This window comes from Mercenaria mercenaria, chromosome 1, assembly GCF_021730395.1.
Source record: "Mercenaria mercenaria strain notata chromosome 1, MADL_Memer_1, whole genome shotgun sequence".
NCBI lineage: Eukaryota > Metazoa > Mollusca > Bivalvia > Venerida > Veneridae > Mercenaria > Mercenaria mercenaria.
The window spans coordinates 106,396,997-106,424,210 of record NC_069361.1 but is presented as its reverse complement, the minus strand read 5'-3'; the positions used below and the strand labels follow the sequence as shown (position 1 = coordinate 106,424,210).

General features: G+C 36.5%; 1 protein-coding gene across 1 annotated transcript in view; it reads left to right on the top strand.

The window, feature by feature from the left end:
- The first annotated feature begins 2,640 nt into the window (after positions 1 to 2,640).
- Positions 2,641 to 27,214, top strand: part of LOC123563837 (uncharacterized) — a 57,057-nt gene continuing 32,483 nt past the window's right edge. Inside the window, exons 1-5 of the mRNA XM_053519793.1 lie at positions 2,641 to 2,903; positions 4,904 to 5,076; positions 12,808 to 13,054; positions 24,268 to 24,330; positions 25,279 to 25,807. Coding sequence (XP_053375768.1) covers positions 2,870 to 2,903; positions 4,904 to 5,076; positions 12,808 to 13,054; positions 24,268 to 24,330; positions 25,279 to 25,807 — 1,046 coding nt within the window. The 5' untranslated portion in view covers positions 2,641 to 2,869. The remainder of the gene's footprint in view (positions 2,904 to 4,903; positions 5,077 to 12,807; positions 13,055 to 24,267; positions 24,331 to 25,278; positions 25,808 to 27,214) is intronic.

Below are 27,214 nucleotides of genomic sequence, written 5' to 3'. Positions count from 1 at the left end.
CCTAGTTAAAATAAAGGGTTTGCCTTAATCGAGAAAACAATGGACAAAACTAAACAAAATGGAATTTAGAGAGGGAATATGTGGTTATAGAATCTGCATATCACAGAAACTGAGGACAAAATTAAAAAGTCTTCTCCTAACCTGATACTTTCAACAGATAGAATAGAGGCAGTCACAGGTCGTTCGCTGTCTGCAAAGTTAAGCTATACACATTCTGAAATATGCTGAAAAACAACAACAACAACAACAATAAATATCCAACAGGGAATGCCACGTTCCAAAAATGCAGCCTCCCCAGTGAGTCTTGTAAACTGCTTACTCTTCTGTGTCATAGGAAGCACTTAACTTCACATTAGACATTTATTTCCAAATGGTGGTTATAGAACTATATATAATAATGTGATATACCAATAAATATATGAAACAAATTTCCAAACTCCCATAAGATGGCCTGATCTAACAACAAACCTTAGCAACACCAGGTCTTAACTGTTATGATATCTGTCGTCTGGCGAGTTTCGTCGAACCTTTAATGATGTTTATCTTCTGAAAAGGCACCGAGCACATGCGTTTTGGACCTTAAGGTTTGCTCTTTGTATAAATTGACAAGAGCATGTTTTTTTTCTATATATCATATCTTCTGTTTCCATTGCGAATTCTATGGATTCAACTGGCGGGGGTTACATTTATTTAGACTGTACTGTGACTTTGGAAAATAATTGGAGTTAAGAGTGAGGTAAGTTGAGTATCTTGTACTGGCTTAAGCTCTCCAGTTGTGTTTGCCACTAATCATTCCAAGGCGGTGCCCCGCAGTGTTCCTTTATTGGTTAGTTCTGTCCTCGTGTCTTTGCTTTGTCCTTGTGTCTGCGGGTGCGAGTGTTAGATGCGGTGCAAGTCCACGTACTATGACTTACAGTTGGGGAGAATGCATTTTTGTAAAGTGGCTTTCCCTGTTTGATATTCATCCCTTTTTCAGGACATTCTTGTCTTAAAATTGAGTGTGCTGAAACCCGACATCTAACTCGTTTTCAACGGATAAAGGAATGAAAATGCTATACGATGATTAGTAGTGTTAATGCCATACAATCCCTCTACTCTCCCTAAACATTCCTGAAAATTTCTATGTTGTTACGATTATTCTTGCACTTGAGTTATAAGCTACACGTTTTTGCAGAATGTTTAATTTATATCCTGTTCCATTTAAATGTTCACAATGCGTTTGTTTATACTGTGGCTGCCACTATTTTTGTTATGAACACAAAATATGTCCGTTTCTTGTTAAATCTTATTTTAGATACTGGTCTTTTAACGTATTTTGCAAAATTCACATTATTATGCTGAATTCAGCATTACATTTGCCAAAGCACGAGAGGGGGCATTACCGCCCTCTATTAAGCCGGGGATTTCGGGGGTCTCCCCTGCGAAATTTTTAAGATTTGGGATGCCAGTAAGTGCGTTTTTCTTGCATCTTGAAAGCATTTTCGGTTAAGACTTTCAGTCAATTTCATAATATTTTTCAAGGATAACTATCCAACATTTGCCCAATTTTAGCAGATTACTATAAATGTTGATGTATTTCAGTTTCTGAGTATCAGCCAAGACATAGAAAACAACTATATCGATTCCGCTGTGAGCCCCATCAGGCGGTGGCATCAAACTTTATGCAACGATAAAGTCTTATACAGGTATCCCCGCTATATGTTTTTCCATTTTTTTTTGTTTCTTTCTTTTATTTTCTTCACTTCTTTCTTTGTTTTTATGCATACAGAAACCTGACATCATCATAACTAATTTTAAGTATAAGATACATAGTAACGTAGCTCAGAGCTGCTGAAATCAGCATTACATTTGCCCGAGGTCGTAGTCTCTCGATCATTAAAACTTCCGAACACACAACCTATATAATTATGCAGTTGTAAATATAGTATACCAGGTCCGCAGGACCACTCGTAATAAAATATCCCCAATTAAAGTAATCAGTATAGGCCTAAAATGTTCTAGCCATACATCCAGTTATGATGCCCCCTCCCTAACTTTGATGATTCTAGCGGACCTGTATAAATCAATAAAATCTCACCTCACTTTATTACGCCGCGAAAAACACAATTGTTTCAATTTTTTAACATAAGGCATGCTCTTTTTTATCTAAACAATTATTATACACTGAAAGAAATCGTCCCATAAATCATGGTTGATTAAAGATCCATCAGATAATCGTTTAATTATGATTAATCCAGCCAAGCAGGGTCGATACGTTTGACATGAAGTGTGCGGAAGTTGTTTTCACACCCGCGAACAATCATGACAGATACCGTTCGTTGTGGATAATTGCATTAACAAGGCAGTATTTCAGAGAAAGATGAAATTTAATGCGAAAAAAGGCCTGGTAAAGTTGGTTGAGGCAAGAAGAATATGTTCATCTGTCTATTTTCAATCGAGCACACTAAATAGTACCAAAGTGTCCAAATTATCCTTTAATAAAATATTTTGAATTCAAGTATGTTTATTCAACCTTTTTTCTCCCTTTTTTGTTGTGTCATTTTCTGCATTTAATATGTTCCTTTATTTTTATCTCATTACTAAAAAAAGGTATCTATATACTTTGGAGAGTATTTCTTACCTTATTCCGCATAACGCGGGAAAAAATATCAGTTTTATTTAGTTCTAAAGATGCTCTCCCTGATTATAAATGCATAAAAAATAGAATACAATTAGAAATTGAATACCAAATGTTTTCAAGAATCTCCAGGAAACAGAAACAGAAATTAATGCATTATTTATAATTCATTGCGTACGCATGCCGGATGTTTAAGAATGCGGTGACTCCAATGGCCGAAATAGGCATTAGCAGACGAGCTCCGATGTAAAAATGCCAAATAAGTCACAAGTCCGAGAAGAAGAAGGTGTCAAGTTAAACCTTAAATGCCATATTGCTTTGTATTTTAAGAAGATGTAGTTGCTTAACTTCTTGTATTAGCCTGAAACTGAAATAATATTCTTTTCTTTAGGCTCGGCAAGACTGATCGGCTGCTTTCGATTCCATTTCGATTAAAAAGTTTCATCTTGTTAATTTATCAATAATGCAAGATTCCTTTCGTTGACGAGTAACAAAAACTTTCTGTCTGATATGCTGTCATATTGTTTAGCAGCGTTTTGTTGCAGTTTTACAGACTGATTTCCTTTGTCAACAGACGAACTTTTCAAAATGGCGTCTGTTTAACAGCGTCATCTGCTAGCAGTGCAGACGATGTCGGACACATTTAAAAGCTTTTTGGCAATTTTAATATGTTACACCAATGAAATGACTAGTAGATATTTACAACTTTGAACTGTAATTGTTTAATACTGGAACAAAATACTGATATTGGCATACTGCACATTAAGTCACATGTGATAGACACATATATACTGTATATGGCTTTGGTCAAGTTATGCTGAACAAACAAGAACAGTGCAGTAAGAAATGACCAGATCACTGCAGTGTTCACGAAAGACCCTGAAAATTCACAGGACAGTCGGTCTGGTAAAAATGATTTTTTGCAGGACCGGATAATATTTTACCAGACCGAATTCTTTTCAATCAGTTTGATACCTGATCTTTAAAACTGGTATTTATACATAGTCTAGATAGAAAGCATTACACAAATTACATCCCTTAGGTTTATTTCCACATATTAAAGATACATCTGACAGTTTCCTATATATGTATATCTATGGCAAAAGTTTTCCTAAGGACAGAATTTCTTTAAACTTTGTGTACTGACTGAGAATCAAACGGAAATATGTATTAAAACTCATAGGTACCGATGCTCTGAATTTTTGGGGGTCATTTGTGACCCCCTCTATCAGAATTTGGGGGTCATTTAGAAATTCTGGGGGTCATACGATTCATAAAAGTTCAAGGTATAAGTAAATGCAACACTTCAGTAATTTTAGGACTTTACTTCAATTTCATGTATCTGAAAATAGCTCTCACTCTGACTAGTATCATGTATGCCAACTTTTCCGCTGCCATGTTTGTTTGAAATACTTCTTGACCTCTGGTTGGTTTACATTGTTTTAAACCACGTGTTGAAAAGGGCAGGAACAGCATTCCCATTCACGCTAAAATCCGCGTAATTCATGCATAAAAAGTCACAGAGTTCTAAAAATCTGCGGGTACAATGCACGCATAAATAATCTGACAGAAAATACAAGCTGCTTGTTTATAAAATAATTACAAAATGACCGGTTGCCGACTGACTTTCATCGGGCAGTTTTCTACAAATTACTTTTCATTTTTATTCAGTCTTGTACTGTTCATGCTAAATTGATGACTATATGCAAGATCTCTGTGGATAATACTTACCAGTGTCGGCTGGAATTTTTGAAAACAGCTTTTTTTCAGAATTATGGAATGAAGTAATACTCATTACATGGGAAATGATGTATGTAAGAAAATGAATTTTTTATCCATAAACGAAAATTATAGCCATTTTTTTCAAATCGCATCACAAGCTTGCTTGCAGTTGGGGGTTTTTATGTTGATTTAGAAATGATAAAGTTGAAGGAAACACTGTCTTTACCTAGAAGTCTCCCCCACTGTTCTTGGAGGAGAAGTGACTTCTCCAGTATAAGCTTTAGCTGTATCACTGTGGTGCATGTGTAAAACAAATCCTTGTCATTAACACAGACTGAATAAAAGTGTCACTTCTCATATACTTATTCATAATTTTGTTTCAGTTTGAACATCTTTTTTTTTGATTTGTATGGTTTGTATCCAACTTTCTTATCATGTACCCAAAGTATGTGGGTACATGTACCACCTTTTCAAAAAGTCAGTGGGAATGCTGCTAAGTTCCAGTTCATGAAATTATGAAAGAATTGAACATGTATAAATTTATCTTTGAAATTAAAATTTCAGAATCTGGACTGAAGAGAAGTGCTAGGTTACGTTCCAAAAAAGTTGATTCAGAAAGTCAGAATGACCAGGGAGCAATTGGGATGTCCCTGGATGTGCTGGCACATGTGGCATCAGAGACTCTCAAGAAGGAACCAAACAGTTCAAAAAAGAATGAAAAAAATTCTCTTAAAAGGGTATATCAGTACATATATCAGTGGACAGGGAAAGAATTTATATAAATTGTTTGTTTTTTTCGTACTCTCCCAAGTTTTTGCAGGCTCAAGAAATTTTGTCTCACTTTATGAGTCTCCTACTGGTTGAAAACCAGTTTCTGGGACTGTAGGAATGCGCTTTTCCGTCTGTCCGTCCGTCCGCAATTTCATGTCCGGTCCATAACACTGTCATCCATGAAGGGATTTTAATATTACTTGGCACAAATGTTCCCCATGATGAGACGACGTGTCGTGCACAAAACCCAGACTCCTAGCTCAAAGGTCAAGGTCACAGTTGGAGGTCAACAGGGCTTTTTTCCTGTCCGGTCCGTAACTCTCCCATTCAAGAAGGGATTTTAATATTACTTGGCACAAATGTACCTCATAATAAGACAATGTGTCATGCACAACTTTCAGACCCCTAGCTCAAAGGTCAAGGTCACACTTGGCAGTCAAATGTTAACATGGCATGAACAGGGTCTGTTTCGTGTCCGGTCCATAACTCGTTAAGGGATTTTAATATCACTTGGCACAAATGTTCCCCTTGATGAGGTGACATGTCATGCGCAAAACCTGGACCCCTGGCTCAAAGGTCAAGGTCACGGGGGTCAAAGGTCAACAGGGCTTTTTTCCTGTCTGGTCCATAACTCCGCCATCCGTGAAGGGATTTTAATATTACTTGGCACAAATGTTCCCCATGAGGAGACGACGTGTCTTGAGCAAAACCCGGACCCCTAGCTCAATGGTCAAGGTCACAATTGGAGGTCAAACGTTGATAAGGCCTAGAGCAAATAAAGTGTGACATTTTGTCAAAAAAATTATTGTCTTTAAATTAACTTTTTTCAGTTACATTTTATAGCAAAACCATCAAAGTTTATAAAAAATGTTAGGTTTTAGAAAAGTAATTGACAGTTTTGAAAAAAACAACAAGGATATTGTCAAAATAATACAAAAATTAAAGAATAATTGGTAAAGTTACATTGAAAAAGCTCACAAAGTGAGTGATGATTGACAGGAAATACACTTATTCTGGGGTGCATATGATTGGAACAAATGGATTTCTGTGTTTTACATGTGCCATATTTGCTCTCCAGTATTATTTTTTTTCAGAATATTTCAGAAAATGAATAGGAGAAAGTCAGTAATGAGAAATAGAAATTTTATTTTGAGTAATTATGAACATGTAGAATAAAAACTAACAGCTTAACACATAAAACAATGCAACATCTATGTATGTGTCGAGTTTCATTATTCTAATATGAACCACCCGAAAGATATTAGTTTCTGAAATTAGCCAGTATTTTCAGTTTAACTGTTAGGGTTGGGACAAATTATGTGCATGTGAATTATGAAATGACTAGTGTTATTAGTAATTAGATTTCATCAGAACTAAAAGTATTCACATAATACAGGGAAACTTAAATCAACAAACACAAAAAATATTACAGTCTTGGACCCGATTTTAATTTATTACTGCTACATGTATTTATCAAGAAAATATCTAATGTTTTAAGTTTACTAATAACAAAAGGCTTAAAACACTGTTGTTCACATTTTAGTGTCTCTAACATAACCTTGGGGGAACAGTCAATCAATACAGCAGTCAAAATATATTCTCCACTTTACCTTTCTAAGAAAAAATCACAAAATGAGGGATTCCTCAAAAAATGTTAGGGTTGGGACATTTTTCAGTAACGTAAAAATGCTGCTTTTAAGTGGTTGGATTTGTCTGAAGCATTCACTGTACAGTAATATTGTTTCACAACTCACTGATAAATGATCCTTAATAAATCTAATTCAAAGTAAGTTGCCAAATATGATCTTTCTTGTCAGGAATCTTACATTATAAGGAAGTTTTAAAATGAACCGTTTTCATTAGTTTTAAGAAATGTCACAAGAATGAACAAAAGTACCAACATAACTTTCGAACATAACAATGCAAAATTTAAAACATACTTTTGTATAGTTATTAGTACCACCAGTATTCATTTTTCACACTTTTTTTATGAAGATGTAGCCTTTATAGCGTTTGGGTTGGGACATAGTGTTTTATGTTCAACAAATGAGAACTAAAAACTTGCAAACTGTAACAATGTCTTGACTTATTCACTGATCTCAAAGGTATTGTCAATTCCAAAATGTAAACAATATAATGTACTTTCTTAGCACTCTTAGATTTTACAGTAAACACTGGTTATACAGCTTCGGATGTACCGGTAACTAATATATTTGTTGGCCTGGTCCTAATACTTTTTTATTTAATGTACATGTAAACAGTTATAACAAATCTTTAGATATAAGGAACAGTATATTTCTGTCAGAAAATGAAGACTGGACAATATTGTACCTGTTTATAAAGATCTGTATGATACTCTTAAGTATCAATGTTTGAAAAGATTGTTAATTGTTTTTGGATTTTTCTTTTGTCATCTGCATCATATTTTTCTCTGCCAGTCTTGCATAAATGAAAATTGCCTGCACTTATATTTTTATGACAAATAAAAAACACCAAAAATACATACATGTATAACATTCTGCAATACTTGTGTGATTAAAATTTGATTCTTAATAAAAGTGAGCAATTATATAATGTATGTAGATAAACTCTTTTCAAGGATATAACTGCCTTACCATGTAACCAGAAAACAGATTTATTGTGAAGGTAAAATGGTTTGAGTTTACAAGATGTTTTTTTCTAGCTAAGATATGTAAGATAAAATCAACTTTTCTTGAATTAAAATAATAAAGACAGTCACTGTGTTCAGTTACTTGCTCATTTATAAATAATAATAAAACAGATATGGAGGGGAAATATAAAACTACAACATTGGAAAATAAATTTGAAATTGGTGGTCACCAATTTTATCATATCTGACTTGATAATTCTTGTTTGATGTATTCCTTTTTTTACAGTATACATATATCATACATTTATATAAGGAAATCATTTGTTATGTGGATATAAAAAAATCTGGATGTAAGGAGCACATTTGAAAGGTCCCCAAGGAGTTTGTAATAAGAAGAGTTTACTGTACATTATTTTCGGCTCATTTCAATTTCATTGTCTTTAAATTTTACGTATGCCACAGCCTTTGATTTGCTTTTACTTTTACTTTCTTTGCTAAATGATTTCTTTTTCCATGTTAACTTTGTTAATTTCAGTTTAATACTTAATACTCCTTTCTGGCTTTGAAAACACACCATTAATTCAGCAGCTGTCATTAAAGCCAAAAAAGTGTCCCAACCCTAACGGTACTGACTGTAAGGCTGAAAGTGACTTACTGAAGGCTATATTCTTAAATAAATATATTGAAATGCACTGTTTCAACAAGTTACAGTTAGGATTAACTAGATTTAGTTTAATATCAGAAACACTTTCCTTATTTTTGACATTCCATGTACCTGACTTTTCCTTTCCTGAAATTTTCAGCTTATATGATGCGAAAAAGTAGAAGGACTTGTACAAGAACATTGAAGTGAAATTTTATATGAAAAAGCTTGAATATGTTGTTGTAAATAATGTCTCTAAAACCTTTTATCATTAACCCTGTTACAGTAAACAAGTTAAAAAAAGCATGTTAGGGTTGGGACAAAAAAGCGTTAGGGTTGGGACAAAATTAAGGATGCCCTGATAGTGGGTATAGTGAAACACAGCCATAACTGAAATATTAGTGCAAACAATAAGCCTTAAGGAACATGATGAGACAAGACAGGTATGCAAGACTCATTAAAACAACATTCTGCATACAAAGGAACAAGCTAACTGTAAAACCGTTAGGGTAATTGGGACAAAAAACAAGCATAAAAGGATACTTAATGTGCGATGACATGCAAATGTAATGTAAAAACTGAAATGTTTGTATTAAAGTATACTGTATTAGCTATCAGAAAGAACATTTTATTTTCTAATATGTTAACTTATTTTGTTTTAACATATGTATATATGAGAAAGGTATAAATTAAGATGTTTGGCTTCATTTGGGTACTTTTCAAAATACGTTCAAAAAAATTTTTGAAACTAAATCTGAATATTTCAGTAGTTTACATTTATAGGTTTATGGTCAACATACTGTATAAACATGGTAAATGTGTAAAACAGTTGATACAGAATATTTTCTAAATGAAATATTAAAACAAAAAAAATTATGTCACACGAAAATAGCTATTTTTGGAGAAATTCTGTAACTTCAAATGTTCATAAATTTTTAACCGATCAACTGATTTGCCTGAAATTTGAAACATAGATGGTTTAAGACTGCCTTATCAAAAAAGTCAACTGTTAATCTATATTTGTGCAAAGACTGTTCTTTCATACTAACCTTATTTTTTGCTTCAATAAAATGTACCCTTATTTGCTTTAGGCCATAAGTTTTTTTTCCTGTCCGGTCCAGAACTCTTGTCATCCATCAAGGGATTACAATATTACATGGCATAAATGTTCCCTATGATGAGACGACCTGTCATGCGCAACAGCCAGAACCCTAGCTTAAAGGTCAAGGTCACACTTAGGTCAAAGGTCAATAGGATTTTTTTCAAGTCCGGTCTATAACTTTGTTATGCAAGACAGGATTTATATATCAGTTGGCACAAATATTCCCCTGGATGAGACAACATGTCATGCGCAAAACCCGGGCCCAGGTCTAAGGTCAGGGTCACACTTAAAGGCCAAAGGTCAGATACAAAAATGACTGTCGGAGCATTTCTTCATGCATGGAGGGATTTTGATGTAACTTGGCACAAATGTTCACCATCATGAGACGGATTGTCATGCGCAAAAACCAGGTCCCTAGGTCTAAGGTCAAGGTCATACTTAGAGGTCAAATGTTAAATTTAAGAATGACTGTCTGGAGCATTTCTTCATGCATGGAGGGATTTTGATGTAACTTGGCACAAATGTTCACCACCATGAGGCACCCTTGTTTTTAGAATTAAGTCCCTTTGTTTTTACTATAAATAGATTTTATTGTTACTTTTTATACGCCCGTTTGAAAATGGTATGTCACATATGGGAACGCCCCTGGCGGGCGTGCGGACGGCATCCACAGACTTTGTCTGGAGCATATCTTCATGCATGGAGTGATTTTGATGAAACTTGGCACAATTGTTCACCATCATGAGACTGAGTGTCATGCGCAAGAACCAGGTCCCTTGATCTAAGGTCAAAGGTCAAATTCAAGAATGACTTTGTCCGGAGCATATCTTCTTCATGCATGGAGGGATTTGATGTAACTTGGCACAATTGTTCACCATCATGAGACAGAGTGTCATGCGCAAGAACCAGGTCCCTAGGTCTAAGGTCAAGGTCACACTTAGAGGTCAAAGGATACAAGAATGAAAACTTTATCCGGAGCATTTCTTCTTCATGCATGGAGGGATTTTGATGTAACTTGGCACAAATGTTCACCACCGTGAGAAGGAGTGTCATGCACAAGAACCAGGTCCTAAGGTCAAGGTCACACTTAGAGGCCAAAGGTCAGATAAAGAATGACTTTTCTCTCAGCCGTGGAGGTAAATTTATTACCGGTGTCGATGTAAACTCTACTTTCGTTTTCCATCCAACTCAAAATTGACCAAAAATATTGTTTTTCCCAGGATTTTGGGCTAAAATTGGGGCAGTGGCGGGGTGGGGGGCTGTGCATTATACATGGGTATCTATGGTAATAGATTTTTTTTAGCTCACCTGAGCAATGTGAGTTATTGTGATCGCTCGATGTCTGTCGTCCATCGTCTGTCAACATTTAGTTTGTGTATGCGATAGAGGCTGTATTTTTCAACTGATCTTCATGAAATTTTTTCAGAATGATTACCTTGATGAAATCTAGGCCAAGTTTGAAAATGGGTCATCTGGGGCCAAAAACTAGGTCACTAGGTCAAATCATAGAAAAACCTTGTGTATGCAATAGAGGCTGTATTTTTTAACTGATCTTCATGAAATTTTGTCAGAATGATTGCCTTGATGAAATCTAGGTGAAATTCGAAAATGGGTCATCTGGGGTCAAAAACAAGGTCACTAGGTCAAATCAAAGAAAAACCTTGTGTATGCGATAGAGGCTGTATTTTTCAACTGATCTTCATGAATTTTGGTCAGAATGATAACCTTGATAAAATCTAAGCCAAGTCGAAAATGGGTAATCTGGGGTCAAAAACTACGTCACTAGGTCAGATCAAAGAAAAACCTTGTGTATGCAATAGAGGCTGTATTTTTCAACTGATCTTTATGAAATTTTGTCAAAATGATTACCTTGATGAAATCTAGGTCAGTTTTGAATATGGGTCATCTGTTGTCAGAAACTAGGTCACTAGGTCAAATCAAAGAAAAACCTTGTGTATGGGATAGAGGCTGTATTTTTCAGTTGATCTTCATGAATTTTGGTCAGAATGATTGCCTTGATAAAATCTAGGTCAGTTTTGAATATGGGTCATCTGGGGTCAAAAACTAGGTCACTAGTTCAAATCAAAGAAAAACCTTGTGTATGCAATAGGGGCTGCATTTTACACCTGATCTTCATAAAATTTGATCAGAATGTTTGGATGAAATCTAGGTCGAGTTTGAATATGGGTCATCTAGCAGCCCTTATTTTACGCCGATTATGGGGCCGAATTCCCCAGGCAAAATAATAATACACTTTTATCCCCAGCTGCCTTAAAAATTCCCCAACCGCAATTCGTTTTGATCAGCGAAAATTTCCACCTCCGAGGGATTAATAGGACTGCAATTTTTTAACTGACAGTGTCTCTATATAGATGTAAATGCGTTCTAAACACTGCAATCGGAATATCTCAGATATTGCCGTTAACGTCGCTTTAAAATTATCGGGGATTTCCCTTTCCAAAGTAAAGCGTTTCCAGAATTAAAATTAAAAAGCGTTCAGACGATTTCGATAACATGTCGCCGATTATTTTGCCAGTTTGCCTGATGATAATTTAAAAGTCATCCTTTGACAATAATCCAATATTGAGAAATACGCGAAGACAATACATCCATGTGTCAATATCGAATTACACCTCAGGGCATAATTTAAAACTTCGCTGAGTAGCGAGTGTTCCTTCACGCAAGCAAGATTATCAGTCAATCTGATTCGCCAATTTTTGTCCCGTCTACTTCTACGAAAGCAAATGAAAAGAAATATTAGCTGCGCTTGATAAAGCTAGGATCATAAAAGTTGATGGGAAGATTGGTCATTACCAGCAGATGACCCCTAATGATTTTGAGGTCAGTAGGTCAAAGGTCAAAGTCACAATGACCCAGAACAGTTTATTGACTGTTTCCTGACAATAACTTTAGAACGCTTGGGCCTAGGATCATGAAACTTAATAGGGAGGTAGATCATGACCAGCAGATGACTCCTATTGATTTTGAGGTCAGTAGGTCAAAAGTCAAGGTCACATTGACCCAGAGCAGAAGAACTTTTTTGCAAGGTTGACAGCTTTAAATCATTTTTGATACACAGGTATAACATCATCAAATATAGGACAAGTTCGACTTTGACATTGGCTTACTTCTGTGACAAGGCTGTATTGTGGGGGTATAATTTGTCACTCCTGTGACAGCGCTAGTTGATTGTATGAGGGCTGAGTGCAAAACTATTGTATCTTATTCTTTATAATATAATATTATTATATGTACAATTACAGTATTTTCACACTCAGTCCTATTACATCTGTAGAAAACAAATGTTGTATTTAGTAAAATGTTTTGTCTTTTTTTTTCAGTTATCCATGAGGACAATAGGTTCTGTGGAAGTTTTGTCACTGGAACAGATACTTGGATTGACAGAGAAAACTGTGCTGAATTTGTTTACAGAGTCATCAGCAAATGAGTTAGCAAAGACGTTTACGTTCACCTGCCAACTTATCCCAAAAATATGTCACAAGCAATTTACAAGTTTTGGTAGTGAAATGCGGGCTAGAACAGAAATGAAAAAACATGTATATGAACATCTCAGTGAACTAGAGAAAGGTAAATTATAACGATAATTTTCATTTCAAGATCACCTTTCAATTCCAAATTTTTTGCATCTTTCTGATATTGCTTCCTCAAAGGATTTTACATTTCTGATGGCATTTAGTTCAGACTTCTGGAAAGTCGTCGGTCCGACGGACATGACCGGAAAATTTTGATCGGGTCCGCGGTTTCTTAATCCGGATGCGGTCCGACTGACCGGCATTTAACGTACCCCGAGAACTGCAACATCTCGGACAACATATCAAAATGGCATCACTTACATATTATGCCAGGGCAGAACCGGGAAAGAAACGTAAATTAACGCCCAACAATGGTAGTGAAAGGAAACAAATGTATGAAAATAAGAGGGTTGACAAAACATTTAACGAGAAATCAGAGGTCACGAAAGCCGTCCGGCCATCGGACATTTCCGGTTAATTTTGACCAGGTCCGACGTGATATATCAAATTCACAAGACCGAGTGTCCGATAAAAATTGCAGGTCAATATGATAAAATAAGAAGAAAGTCCTCCACGATTTCGCGAAAGTTTGACTTTCATCATTAAATTGTAACGTGGAATCCCGAGAAATTGATGTCAGACTATATTTTAGTAAGCGCTTGTTTCATTGGTACTTAAAATAGAAACAGTGGAAACCCCTTACGACGTCACGACAATTCTAAGAACGCGTGTTATCATTGGATGCGTACTAATCGTGGATGGTACTCGATTTATGTACGCGGGAACCAGACGGGAATTTCCAGTAATTCCGAGGTCATCTTTCTCTTTATATGTCAACATCAACGTGACTCGGTGCAAACAATAGACTTGCGCGGGAAAAGACAGCGATGATATAGCAAATTTATATGAATAAAATCTGTAAAAAGATCCTTTGGAAGCAAAGAATGCAACCAAGAATAATAACAGCAGACTCGTTTTGACTGAGTCTGAGTCTGTTCTCGAGAGGTAATGAAATATGCAACATCTCTCACGCCCCCTAGCAACGGCTTAAGCGGGACTCTAGATCTATTACACAGATATTGAATGGACTCCATGGTCCCAAAGGACCAGAAAATATAACAACACTGAATCCAAGTACAGGGAGACTTTTTACAGCCTGAAAACTTAATGTCTGAAATCTGTTTCAATTGCCTCTTTCTCGTAATTCCGAGCCTTCTCATTGATCCGAGCCTTTGGAAAATTTGCTCTTGCAGCTATTTCCTGCGTCTAAATGTATGTTGTTGCAAATCATACGACAGTTAAACAAAAATAAAAGAAAATAGTATTACTCACAATAAAATAGAAATATACACAACAGAAAATTTTGGCACAAAATTTGCTTATCTAAATACACTGCGGTAATATTTAACCTTCTTACAGAAAACAGAAACCACTTATTGTAAAACTTTTTGTCTGCAAACACAATTATATATCTGTTCTTAATTATTAATATTATTTAATATTAAAAAAAAAATCTTTTTCAAAAACAGTCTTAGTTTTTGAGAACTCGTACAAATGATCACAAGTCTCGGTTCAACGAGAAAGCATCTGGCTGTTTCAGAGGGTGAGGTACATCATGTGAAAGCCTGGATTATTCATTGACAACAATCCTTGCAATTTTTCTTCATGAGGATTTTTTAAGTTTAGATATTGGAGTATCAAACAATAGCAAAAACTCTTTTGAAAGTTATAACTGTTACCGACAAGAACTGAAATACCAGTTAAGGGGCTCAGAATAACGAGAAAAGGGCATAATATCAGCGTTTGACACTAACTTTTTTGCCAGGTATCCCGAAGGAATACCTGCTGGGAAATTTAGGAATCCCTGCTGAAAATTAGGAGTCCCTGATAACAAAATGTGGTAAAAACATGAAAAAACTAAAATCTAACAAACCCAACTGTTTACAGTACTACATGTATTTTATTTCCACTTTATTTCCATTTTACATCAATGACAACAATAGCTTGTATGACTTTTGCTGTAAAAGAATAATGTCATTTCTGTCCAAGTCCTCTTCCCCCTCATCTTCACTACCATCGCACTCCTCTGCCATTTGTTGTAGTTCGTCTAAATGTATGCCGCCTAGTTCATTCCCCCTTATAACCCCCTTATTTGTAATCATTTTTTTGACATAAAAAAAATTCCAAACAGTCTCCCTTAAATAAAAAAAAAAAATTCAAAAAAAAAAAATGTTCTGACCTACCTACCCTAATTTTTTGAGCATGTTACCAGATACAAAGATTTTTTAGGCCTTATTAATGCAACTCCCACAGACTTTATCTAAAACTAGTACATTGGTCATAACAGATTTTCTTAAACATTTCATATTTTAGTTGTTTTATTTTGCACATTGCCTAAAACTTAAAAAGTGGGTGGGGTTTAGTGTTTGTATGCTTTTATTATCAGCAAATTCTTCTAAATAAGAGCTGCTTTGGCAACAGTGATCATATTTTTCGTAAATGCAGACGTTTTATTGGCTTTTTATTTTAGTTTGTACTAGAAAAATCTTGTAAGAAATGATAAAAATGTTCGAAAATGCAAAGAACTATAAAATAAATGTATTTTATACTTCTTTGGAAAATGTCGGTCTAGAAAACGAGTGACAAATACGAAAAACAAAAGTAACAGTTAAAGTTCTTGAAAAGATAACTGTTTTAACTTTATTTTCTCATCATACCACGTATAATTTCTGCTTATTTAATTTGTTTTGCCCAAACAAAGCCTCGGCAATGATAATAAATTTGTTATAGACCGTAACGGCCGACCGGCTCATGTAATCGTATCGAGCACACAAAATAATGGTACAAACACGATAATCTAAGCTGCATTGTTTATCAATTAACTTGTAAACATTGATCAATAAACACCTTTGATAATGACAAGGCATTTTGTACTAAATACAAACCGCGAGATAAGCACGTGTCATTTGGCGCGTGGCGTGACTGACATCTGTCGGTAGCTAATTAACATACGACGCTCCGCCTACTGCCATATTTCCGCTTGTGCCGGCGAACAATATTGAAATTCACTGGGATTTTGATTGACAGGGGGCAGAACTATCGAACTTGGAACTCATCTAAGTAAATTTCCGCGAGTCAAGCCGACGCACGTGCCGTAATTTATGCGGGTAAAATACGAGTTTCTCTCGATTTTCGCGGGTCAAAACCCGGGACCTCGGGTCAACTGAACGCCTTGGCTTAGCAAAAGAACGATGTTTGAGCGAACAAGACTGGGGAATTTCATTTTTTTAGAATCATATTTTATCTGAAAATCTAGAGTCCCGACGGAACACCGAAATTGTGAACTTTAGGATCCCTTGCGGATTTTTGGTGTCCTCGGGATCCCGGGACACCGTTAGTGTCGAACGCTGATAATATGTGGAAATAAACTTAAAGGATGTAATTTGTGTGATGCTGTCTATATAGACTATGTATAAATACCAGTTTTAAAGATCAGATATCAAATTTATTAAAAAGAATTTGGTCTGGTAAAATATTATCCGGTCCTGTAAAAAAATCATGTTTACCAGACCGACTGTCCTGTGAATTTTCAGGTTCTTTCGTGAACACTGAGAAATGGACTAAAAATGATCACACCTGGCTTGAATATGAATTATGATGGAGAAAAGCAACATATGCGGTACACTGACATTTTCCTCGGTCCGGCATATTTTTTTCCGGTCCGGCAGATTTTTAGGCGTTGCTGGACCAAATGTCCTGCCATTTTTTCCAACTTTCCTGAAGTCTGTTAGTTCCCCCCCCTCCTGCCTCCCTACTCAGGGTGCAAGAGGTGATGCAAGTGCTCAAGTTATCTAGGGTTCAAGCAGTCCAATAATAGAGGTGCAACGATTCGCTCCTATGCATCGAAAAACCGGTTTTAAACTCGCCGATTCGATTCGATACAGGCACCTCAAAGTTCGATTCGATCCCCATTTTAAATATGCTTGCTGCAAATGCCCCATTGTATTCGCATTCTACACATGTCGACTTTTGTTACGTGGCGTACGATAGGTCAGTAGTAAATCTGGCATCCAATCAATAATAGAATTGCATTACTACCAGTCTATACAAGTAACATGGCGTCTCCCATACGGAAAGACGCTCCGAAGAAAATCAAATCAAGGGTGTGGGAACATTTTGGTTTCCACGGGGGATCAGAACTAAAAGCCACTTGTAAAATGTGTTTACGCGGATGTAAGTTACACCATGTCCGGCAGTACGACCAATCTTATGCAGCATATGAAAGGAAACACTCCATCGATGTCCGACAAATCGTTATGATAAATTTTATCAACAGATAGTAAGATAAATCTTATTTTAAGTCGGCAAGACTAGTTTCTGTAGTATATATGAAATTGTGATGTTTTTTATGCACCCGAAGGGATTTTTTTCCTTTTTTATAAAGGTCCGGTAAACGGACCTTTTCCCAATTGAAAAAAGGTATCTTTTTTCCCAATTCTCATCCAAAAATTCCCAAAATGACCCAGACAAACTGATTGTATCGTATAAATTTACAGAACGCTCGAGGCCGAGAAAGAAAAACCTTCATTCTGACGAAAAAGAATAAACCCCTCCCACCGGTATTTCCGTAAAAAAGACGGCCCGATTTACCAGGGCATTCAGTAGACCCGAGGTCCGGGGTTTTGACCCACGAAAAATCGAGAAAAACTCGTATTTGACCCGCTCATTATATGCCTCGTGCGTCGGTTTGACACGCGGAAATGTTTTTGATGCTTCTAAGTTCGAAAGTCCTGCCCCTTGTCAATCAAAATCCCAGAGAATTTCAATACCGTTTGCCGGCACGAGCGGAAGTATAGCAGGAGGCGGAGCGTCGTATGTTAATTAGCTACTGATAGATGTCAATCACGCCACGCGCCGACTGACACATGATCATCTCGCGGTTTGTATTTAGCACAATGCCGTGTCATTATCAACGGTGCCTCTATTGATAAATGTGTAAAAGTTAATTGATAAACAATGCAGCCTTACAGTATCGTGTTTGTACCACTTTTTAATTAGCGGTATACAGCTTATGTTGTATTGTAATATGTCTTGCCAACTTACTACTATGTCTTGCTAACTACAAATTGGATAATTAAAATCATTATTTTGTGTCCTCGATACGATTACGTAAGCCGGTCAACCGTTACGGTCTATAGCAATTTTATTATCATTGCCGAGGCTTTGTTTGGTCCAAAACAAATTATATGCTGTAAATAAGTAGAAATTATAAGTACTGAATAGGTATGGTGAAAAAAAAACAACTTGAAACAGGTATTTTATCAAGAATTTAAAATGTTAAATTTCGTTTTACATATTTGTCACCCGTTTTCGCGACCGTAATTTTCGAACATTTCCATCATTTCTTACAAGATTTTTCTAGTACAATCTAAATAAAAAGCCAATACAAAGTCTGCATGTAAGAAAAATATGAACACTGTTGCAAAAGCAGCTCTTTATTTTGAAGCATTCAGTATAGGTTGACCCCTGAAATGTTGATCTTGACTCTTGAAAATTTGATTTTGACCCTTGAAAATTTAGACTGAAGAGTCAATGACTACCGTGTTTCAAAACTTATGTTACTCTGTACAGAGGGTTAGACCCCTCTTACAGGGACTCAGACAGCCAACAGTTGACATTTTCAAGAATATGAAAAAAGGGACATTTCACTATAAATCATTCAACCATTCATTATGTTTATTGGATGATGTTTACATGGAATTAAAGGAAGAAGTGTTCTAAATGATGTTATTGACTTATTGCAAAAATTCCCAATTTGAGTAAAAACCCCGCTAAAATTCCCAATTTGGATTAAAAACACCGTCATTTTCCCCAATTCAACCAGTACTGGACCTTTTCCCAAAATGGCAAAAAAAAAATCACTGATATTAGTTTTCAACTGTCCGTCCGTTCGTTCGTTCGTTCGTTAGTCACAACATTTACTTTTTGCATGAAGGCACTTTACTCGCGAACCACTGCACCCAGGACCTTCAAACTTCACATGCTGATAGTACTTATTGAGTACACCACCCCTACTGACTTTGGGGTCACCAGGTCAAAGGTCAAGGTCACAGGGGCCAACGTTAACTTTTTGCATGAAGGCACTTTACTCGCGAACCACTGCACCCAGGACCTTCAAACTTCACATGCTGATAGTACTTATTGAGTACACGGCGCCGAGTACACTACCCCTACTGACATTGGGGTCACCAGGTCAAAGGTCAAGGTCATAGAGGCCAACGTTAACTTTTTGCATGAAGGCACTTTACTCGCGAACATATACACACAGGACCTTCAAACTTCACGTGCTGATAGTACTTATCGAATACACCATCCCTACTGACTTTGGGGTCACCAGGTCAAAGGTCAAGGTCACGGGGGCCAACGTTAACTTTTTGCATGAAGGCACTTTACTCGCGAACCACTACACCCGGGACCTTCAAACGTCACATGCTGATAGTACTTATTGAGTACACCACCCCTACTGACTTTGGGGTCACCAGGTTAAAGGTCAAGGTCACAGGGGCCAACGTTAACTTTTTGCATGAAGGCACTTTACTCGCAAACCACTTCACCCAGGACCTTCAAACTTCACATGCTGATAGTAATTATTGAGTACACCACCCCTACTGACTTTGGGGTCACCAGGTCAAAGGTCAAGGTCACAGGGGCCAATGTTAACTTTTTGCATGAAGGCACTTTACTCGGGAACCACTGCATCCAGGACCTTCAAACTTCACATGCTGATAGTACTTATTGAGTACACCACCCCTACTAACTTTGGGGTCACCAGGTCAAAAGTCAAGGTCACAGGGGCCAACGTTAACTTTTTGCATGAAGGCACTTTACTCGCGAACCACTGCACCCAGGACCTTCAAACTCACGTGCTGATAGTACTTATTGAGTACACCACTCCTACTAACTTTGGGGTCACCAGGTCAAAGGTCAAGGTCACAGGGGCCAATGTTAATTTTTTGCATGAAGGCACTTTGCTTGCGAACCACTTCACCCAGGACCTTCAAACTTTACATGCTGATAGTACTTATTGAGTACACCAACCCTACTGACTTTGGGGTCACCAGGTCAAAGGTCAAGGTCACAGGGGCCAACGTTAACTTTTTGCTTGAAGGCACTTTACATGCAAACCTCTTCATTCAGGACCTTCAAACTTCACATGCTGATAATACTTATTTAGTACACCACCCCTACTGACTTTGGAGTGACCAGGTCAAATGTCAAGGTGCTGTGGGGGCATTTGTCACTATTAGTGATAGTTCTTGTTTTTTTTGTTATTTAAAATATGTCAACAGGAAGTTAAAATTAAAATTTGTTCTTGATGAATTACTATCCTAGTTTTTCATATTTATTGCATTGATTAAACATCCTTTAAATATTAAATAGTAGCAATAAGTAAAAAAAATAATCGAATCGACATATTTGATATCGAAATCGAATCGAATCGTTGCAGCTCTATGACCAAAAATAGAAATTACAAGGAAAGGGTCAGTGACAAAAAGAAATACTAGAGTAATCTGGGGTGTTCATAACAACCAATGGATTTATATAGCACAAACTGCTTAGGTTGAATTGTTGTGTCGACTCACCTCCCATTATCTACATGTCATCCAGTCGGCCATTGTTCACATTTTCTTCAAAAAACATCTCCAGTGGAACCATGAGGCGGAAGCTGATGAAGCTTGGCCTGGATATTTCTTGTGTGGTCCTCTTACAGATTTGTTCGGGCGGCGTCCACAGACTTTGTCCGGGGCATATCTTCTACATGCATGGAGGGATTTTGATGAAACTTGGCACAGTTGTTCATCATCATGAGACAGAGTGTCATGCGCAAGAACCAGGTCCCTAGGTCTAAGGTCAAGGTCACACTTTGAGGTCAAAGGTCAAATTGAAGAATGACTTTGTCCGGAGCATATCTTCATGCAAGGAGGGATTTTAATGAAAGTAGACACAATTGTTCATCATCATGAGACGGAGTGTCATGGGCAAGATCCAGGTCCCTAGGTCTAAGGTCAAGGTCACACTTAGAGGTCAAAGGATACAAGAAAGAAAACTTTGTCTTGAGCATATCTTCTTCATGCATGGAAGGATTTTGATATAACTTGGCACAAATGTTCACCACCACAAGGCGGAGTGTCATGGGCAAGAACCAGGTCCCTGGGTCTAAGGTCAAGGTCACACTTAAAGGTCAAAGGATACAAAAATGAAAACCTTGTCCGGAGCATTTCTTCTTCATGCATAGAGGGATTTTGATATAACTTTGGCACAAATGTTCACCACCGGCACGAGAACCAGGTCCCTAGGTCTAAGGTCAAGGTCACACTTAGAGGTCAAAGGTCAAATTAAAGAATGACTTTGTCCAGAGCATATCTTCTTCATGCATGGAGGGATTTTGATAAAAGTTGGCACAATTGTTCATCATCATGAGACGGAGTGTCATGCGCAAGAACCAGGTCCCTAGGCCTAAGGTCAAGGTCACACTTAGAGGTCAAAGGATACAAGAAAGAAAACTATCCGGAGCGTATCTTCTTCATGCATGGAGGGATTTTGATATAACTTGGCACAAATGTTCACCACCACGAGGCGGAATGTCATGGGCAAGAACCAGGTCCCTGGGTCTAAGGTCAAGGTCACACTTAGAGGTCAAAGGATACAAAAATGAAAACCTTGTCCGGAGCATTTCTTCTTAATGCATAGAGGGATTTTGATATAACTTTGCACAAATGTTCACCACCACGAGACGGAGTGTCTTGCCCAAGAACCAGGTCCCTAGGTCTAAGGTCAAGGTCACACTTGGAGGCCAAAGGTCTGATACAAGAATGACTTTGTCCGAAGCATTTCTTCTTCATGCATGGAGGGATTTTGATGTAACTTGGCACAATTATACACCATCATGAGATGAAGTGTCATGCGCAGTTCCCTTCTTTAGAATTACTTCCCTTTGTTGTTACTATAAATAGCTTATATTTTAACTTTTTCATTACTAGTCATAGGGAAAAATCGAGACCACTTTTCTGTAGTACAACATGCATGCTACATCCAATTTTGAGGTGTATTTTGACCAATCTCTGCCTGGTAAAGATTTTTATGTGGACTTAAAAAAATTTTTTGGATATTTTTTTTTTTTTTTTTTTTTTTTAAGATAACTTCCCTTAGTTGTTACTATAAATAACTTATATTGTAACTTTTTTATAATTGACCGTAGGGAAAAAACAAGACCACTTTTCTGTGGTACAACATAGATGTTACTTTCCAATTTTAGGTGTATTTTAAGGTATCTCTACCTGGTAAGGAGTTTTTTGTGGTCTTAGAAAAACAAAAGACTTACAGTGATTACTAAACAACCACAAAATTAAAATTCCATTTGCAAATACAGGTGCTAGAGTAAAGAAATTTGCTGTGACGGGCGTATATTGTGACATTCTGGCACTCTTGTTTCAAAACATTTTTCCAGTAAAGTGAATGGTATGTTCAGTAATATGATGAATGTATAATGACATTTATTGAAAATGTATTCAGGTTTGCACTAGAAGAAACTTGCAATGAATTCGAATAAAAAACAACAACAAAAAGCATTATTCCTGTTTGTTTAATAAATACATAGATCTACTGTTTGTTTTATGCTTGCATTCTTTATTTTTGTCTTGCAAGTTTTCTTGATTAGAAATATCACAAAATGTTAAGTTCTGCATAATGTTTGTATCACACATTGTATCGTGGTGAATCTATTTAATATTTATACCCCCACCAAACATGTTTGAGGGGGGTATATAGGAGTCAGTTTTGTCGCGTCCCGTCGCGTCCCGTCCCGTCCCATCGCGTCCCGAAAGCTATTATCTCAGTTATTACCAAATGGATTTGATTCAAACTTAAAATACATGTTCCACCTTATCACCCACATCATGTGACACAAGGTGCATAACTCTTGACACCAAGTTTTCATGAATTATGTCCCCTTTTTACTTATAATTTAAGGTTAAACTTTTGTTCTTTGTAATTTTCACTATATCTCCATTTATTAACTAAATGGATTTGATTCAAACTTAAAATAGATGTTCCACCATCATCACCCACCATATGTGACATAAGGTGCATAACTCTGACACCATTTTTTTATGAATTATGCCCCTTTTACCTAGAATTTAAGGTTAATTTGATGTATTTCACTATATCTCATTCTGATTGTCTTAAGCCAAAGGGAAGTAACCTTGTTTAACCTTGTACTGATAAATTTTCTTCCCCTTAAATTCCAGGAATAAGTCTATTTTTAGAAATCCTATTTTTAGATTTTCAATATTTTAGATATTTTTCTAACTTTTTTATTATAAGTCCTATGTAAAAAGTAAAAACATTTTTCCGTGGTAACATGGGTCGGTAAGACACTTTTTTGTATTCACTTTTAGTGTATCTCTAATATTAGAGATTTAATATATTTACTAGTATTACTATACTAGTATTATACTAGTATTACTTATATGTGGAAGCCCAGGATGAAGTACTCCAAAGTATTTTTAAGATTCCTTATGGTTGCCATTCTTCTGTGACAAGACCGTATGGTGGGGGTTTGAGTCACTCCTGTGACAGTTCTAGTTAGTTTTAGGCAATAATTTGCCTTAATGTCATGTAAAAGCGATACTTTACTGTATCATGGAAAATCGCTGAAGATCATGGAAATATCATGGAAATTGAGTAACAGAATTTTTTTGGAAAACTGCATGATTTAAAAGAAATTTTCTGATGGGAAGGGGCCTGTTAACGGCCCTTATTATAGAAGGGAAAAATAAACCCTGTCCTCTGATACAACTCTTCGGGCATAGGCGTCTTGGTAATCATTTGAGAATGGATTAAAACTTCATACACTTCTTCACTGTGGTGAACTAAATTCCAATGCTCCGATTACATATCTACTTTGCTTTTGGATAATTATAAACTTCTCGATCCCTCATAAAGGGGGATTGGTACAATGTAGGCCAATATAGTCCTGTTTTTTGAGTCTGTATCATTAAATCGGTCCTAAATAACTTATTTTTAACTCTAAATGCCAATTGTCAGTTGTGGAAAATTTCAGTTATAAAATTAACCTGTAATTTTTTTCAGGGACCAATTGAAAGCCTTGAATTTCTATCGCAATATATACAAAAAAAAAATGTCATTAAATGTTGCTTAATTCAGATGCAACACCTTTAATGTTGTATACATTTTCACTTTAAACAGATCCTGAGAGCCGGAGCAAGTTCACAGCTGAGCCAGTGCATGTAAGGAACAAGAGACTTCTCTGTAAGTACTATTGATGAAGATGATCTTCATAAAAAAAATGCTGATGGACTGTTCAAAATTGTGTTGAGCTCATACAAAATTAACAAAGCCGCTGTACTCAGCTCTCTTGGTATATCATAATGTATTTGATTTTGCCCTTGTAGCATTTTAAGTGAAAGGTCGTTTTTGACAAAAGTAATTAAAATATCAGTTGATGTATTTAAGTTTTTCACTTCACACATTTGCAAGGGAGAAGAAAATGAGAGACATCCTTATAAAGTACTATACTGGTGAAATGCTGGAGGGGACTTGCGATTTGCCACCGTCTGTTAGTCAGCCCATCAGTGTCAGACAGGGATCCTGCAATACCTTTAAACGTACAAGACATTTTCCCAGGACACTTGATACACTGATATGTGAAAGTATGGAAAATATGCACAATGTGTTACTTTGTTGCTGTTGCAAAAGGTGTAGTTGTTATAACAACAGATATTCCATAAATATGACAAACAACTGGATTCTGCAATAGCTTAAAATGAGATACATATTTTCTTGAAGTTTTATAAGTAGGTAGAAGACAGTGTGGAGAATGTTCAGATTATTATTTTTCTCCAATTGTGCATCTGTTTATCAGTCAGTCTGTCCTTCTGTTAGTCACAGATATGGACTCTGTCATCAGCTTTGGACATAGATGGAAATCTATGTAATCATTTTATTTTTTTGTCTTTCTGTCCATCCACTAGTCACAAAAGATATATCCTATATTAACTTTCTTTCTAAGTGAAATATTTTTTCATGAAACCTTATTTACAGATGTGGGTTATTATAGAGAATATATGCAGGTTCTTCAATTAAGTTTCCGTGTAAAAATGTGGTTCCTATGCCAGCATATATCATAAATTCCAGTAGGGGACTTTAATTGCTGAGCAATAATCTTGTTCTTTTAGTTTATTAATATTGTTTTTGCAGCTTACAACACAGCCAAGAAAACTCCAACTAAAAAGACAACAAAGTTACCTGCACCAAAAGTTGACTTGATCAGAACAAAAATTATAGCAGATAGTGTCTATATATCTGATCCATGTTTACAAAGAAAACAGAAACTTGTAGGTTTTATACCTGATCCAGATAAGCTTGAAAGTATGGCAGTTTCAAAAGACATTTTCCAAGAAGATTTTCAAGGTGCTGATAAGAAGTGTTCAGAAGAAAATGAGCGTAAAATTGAAGAAAATGAACAGTTTATCATTGAACTTCTAAGTAAAACACAGCCACACCATGACCATGGTTACACAACCATATTTGGGAAAAGGAAAAATTCTGAACATGTGGACCAGTTGTTAGCCAAAGTAGATAGTGAACCAGACTATCCAGATACCGGTACATCATGGAAGGAAGATCTGAACCTCAAAGGAATGAAAAAAGTCATATTTATTGAACCAGCTGATTCAAAACGAGGGGAGAAAAAGAGACCAGCACCAATTTTGTTTCTTCGTCATAGGTATTCTTCATTTTAACCAGTTTTGTTAAAACATTTGTCAGATTCAACCATTTTTGTTTATTTGTCAATTTTTCTCTAAGTCTATTGGGCCATATTCTTTCAAACTTCATGGTTAGATGACCTCACCAGACAAGTTACCTAACTGCAGTTTTAATTGGACAAATTGTGCCCCTTTTTAACTTGTAAAGATATTTTGGTAAACATTTTGCAGTTAAGCAGGTTACTCAGAAATTTCTTGGCCAAAAATGGTTTCAAACTTCACAGATGTTTTTAAAATCATTAGATGACAACACAGTGCATGTTGCATGCCGTTAGCTTTTATCAAAATCATGCCCCTTCTTAACTGTGAACTCTTGGTTTAAGATTCTCAAAAAACTATTTGGTCAAATTCTTTCTAACTTTGTATGTTTTTTGTTTGAATGATGAGATGGTTTCACAGGACTAGTTATATAACTCGATTATGTTCCTTTTGAATGTATTAATTTTGTGAAAGTTGCGTGTAAGCAGTTTCTCAGAAATTGCTCTGCCAAATGCTTTAAAATTAAAGACATATCTTTGTATCATGAGGTGACCCCTTTTGGCAAGTAACATAACTAACTTTTATTAATCTCCCGCCGTGGCAAAGGGATTATAGGAATGGTCTGCGTCTGTCCTTCCGTCCGTAACAAAATCGTGTCCAGTCCATATCTCCTAAATCTCTTGAAGGATTTTCATGAAACTTGGGTCAAATGATCACCTCATCAAGACGATATGCAGAACCCATGAGTCAGCCTTGTCGGTTCAAGGTCAAGGTCACAACTCAAGGTCAAAGGTTTGAGCCTGCCATTTTGTGTCCGCTCTATATCTCCTAAACCCCTTGAAGGAATTTTATAAAACTTGGGTCAAATGATCACCTCATCAAGACGATGTGCAGAACCCATGAGTCAGCCATGCCGGCTCAAGGTCAAGGTCACAACTCAAGGTCAGAGGTTTGAGCCTTCCATTTTGTGTCCGCTCAATATCTCTTAAACCCCTTGAAGGAATTTTATAAAACTTGGGTCAAATGATCACCTCATCAAGACAATGTGCAGAACCCATGAGTCAGTCATGCCGGCTCAAGTTCAAGGTCACAACTTAGGGTCAAATGTTTGAGCCTTCCATTTTGTGTCCGCTCTATATCTCCTAAACCTCTTGAAGGATTTTCATCAAACTTGGGTCAAACGATCACCTCATCAAGGGGATGTGCAGAACTTATGAGTCAGCCATGTCGGCTCAAGGTCAGGGTCACAACTGAAGGTCAAAGGTTTGAGCCTTCCATTTCGTGTCCGCTCTATATCTCCTAAACCCCTTGAAGGAATTTTATAAAACTTGGGTCAAATGATTACCTCATCAGAACGATGTGCAGAAATTATGAGTCAACCATGCCAG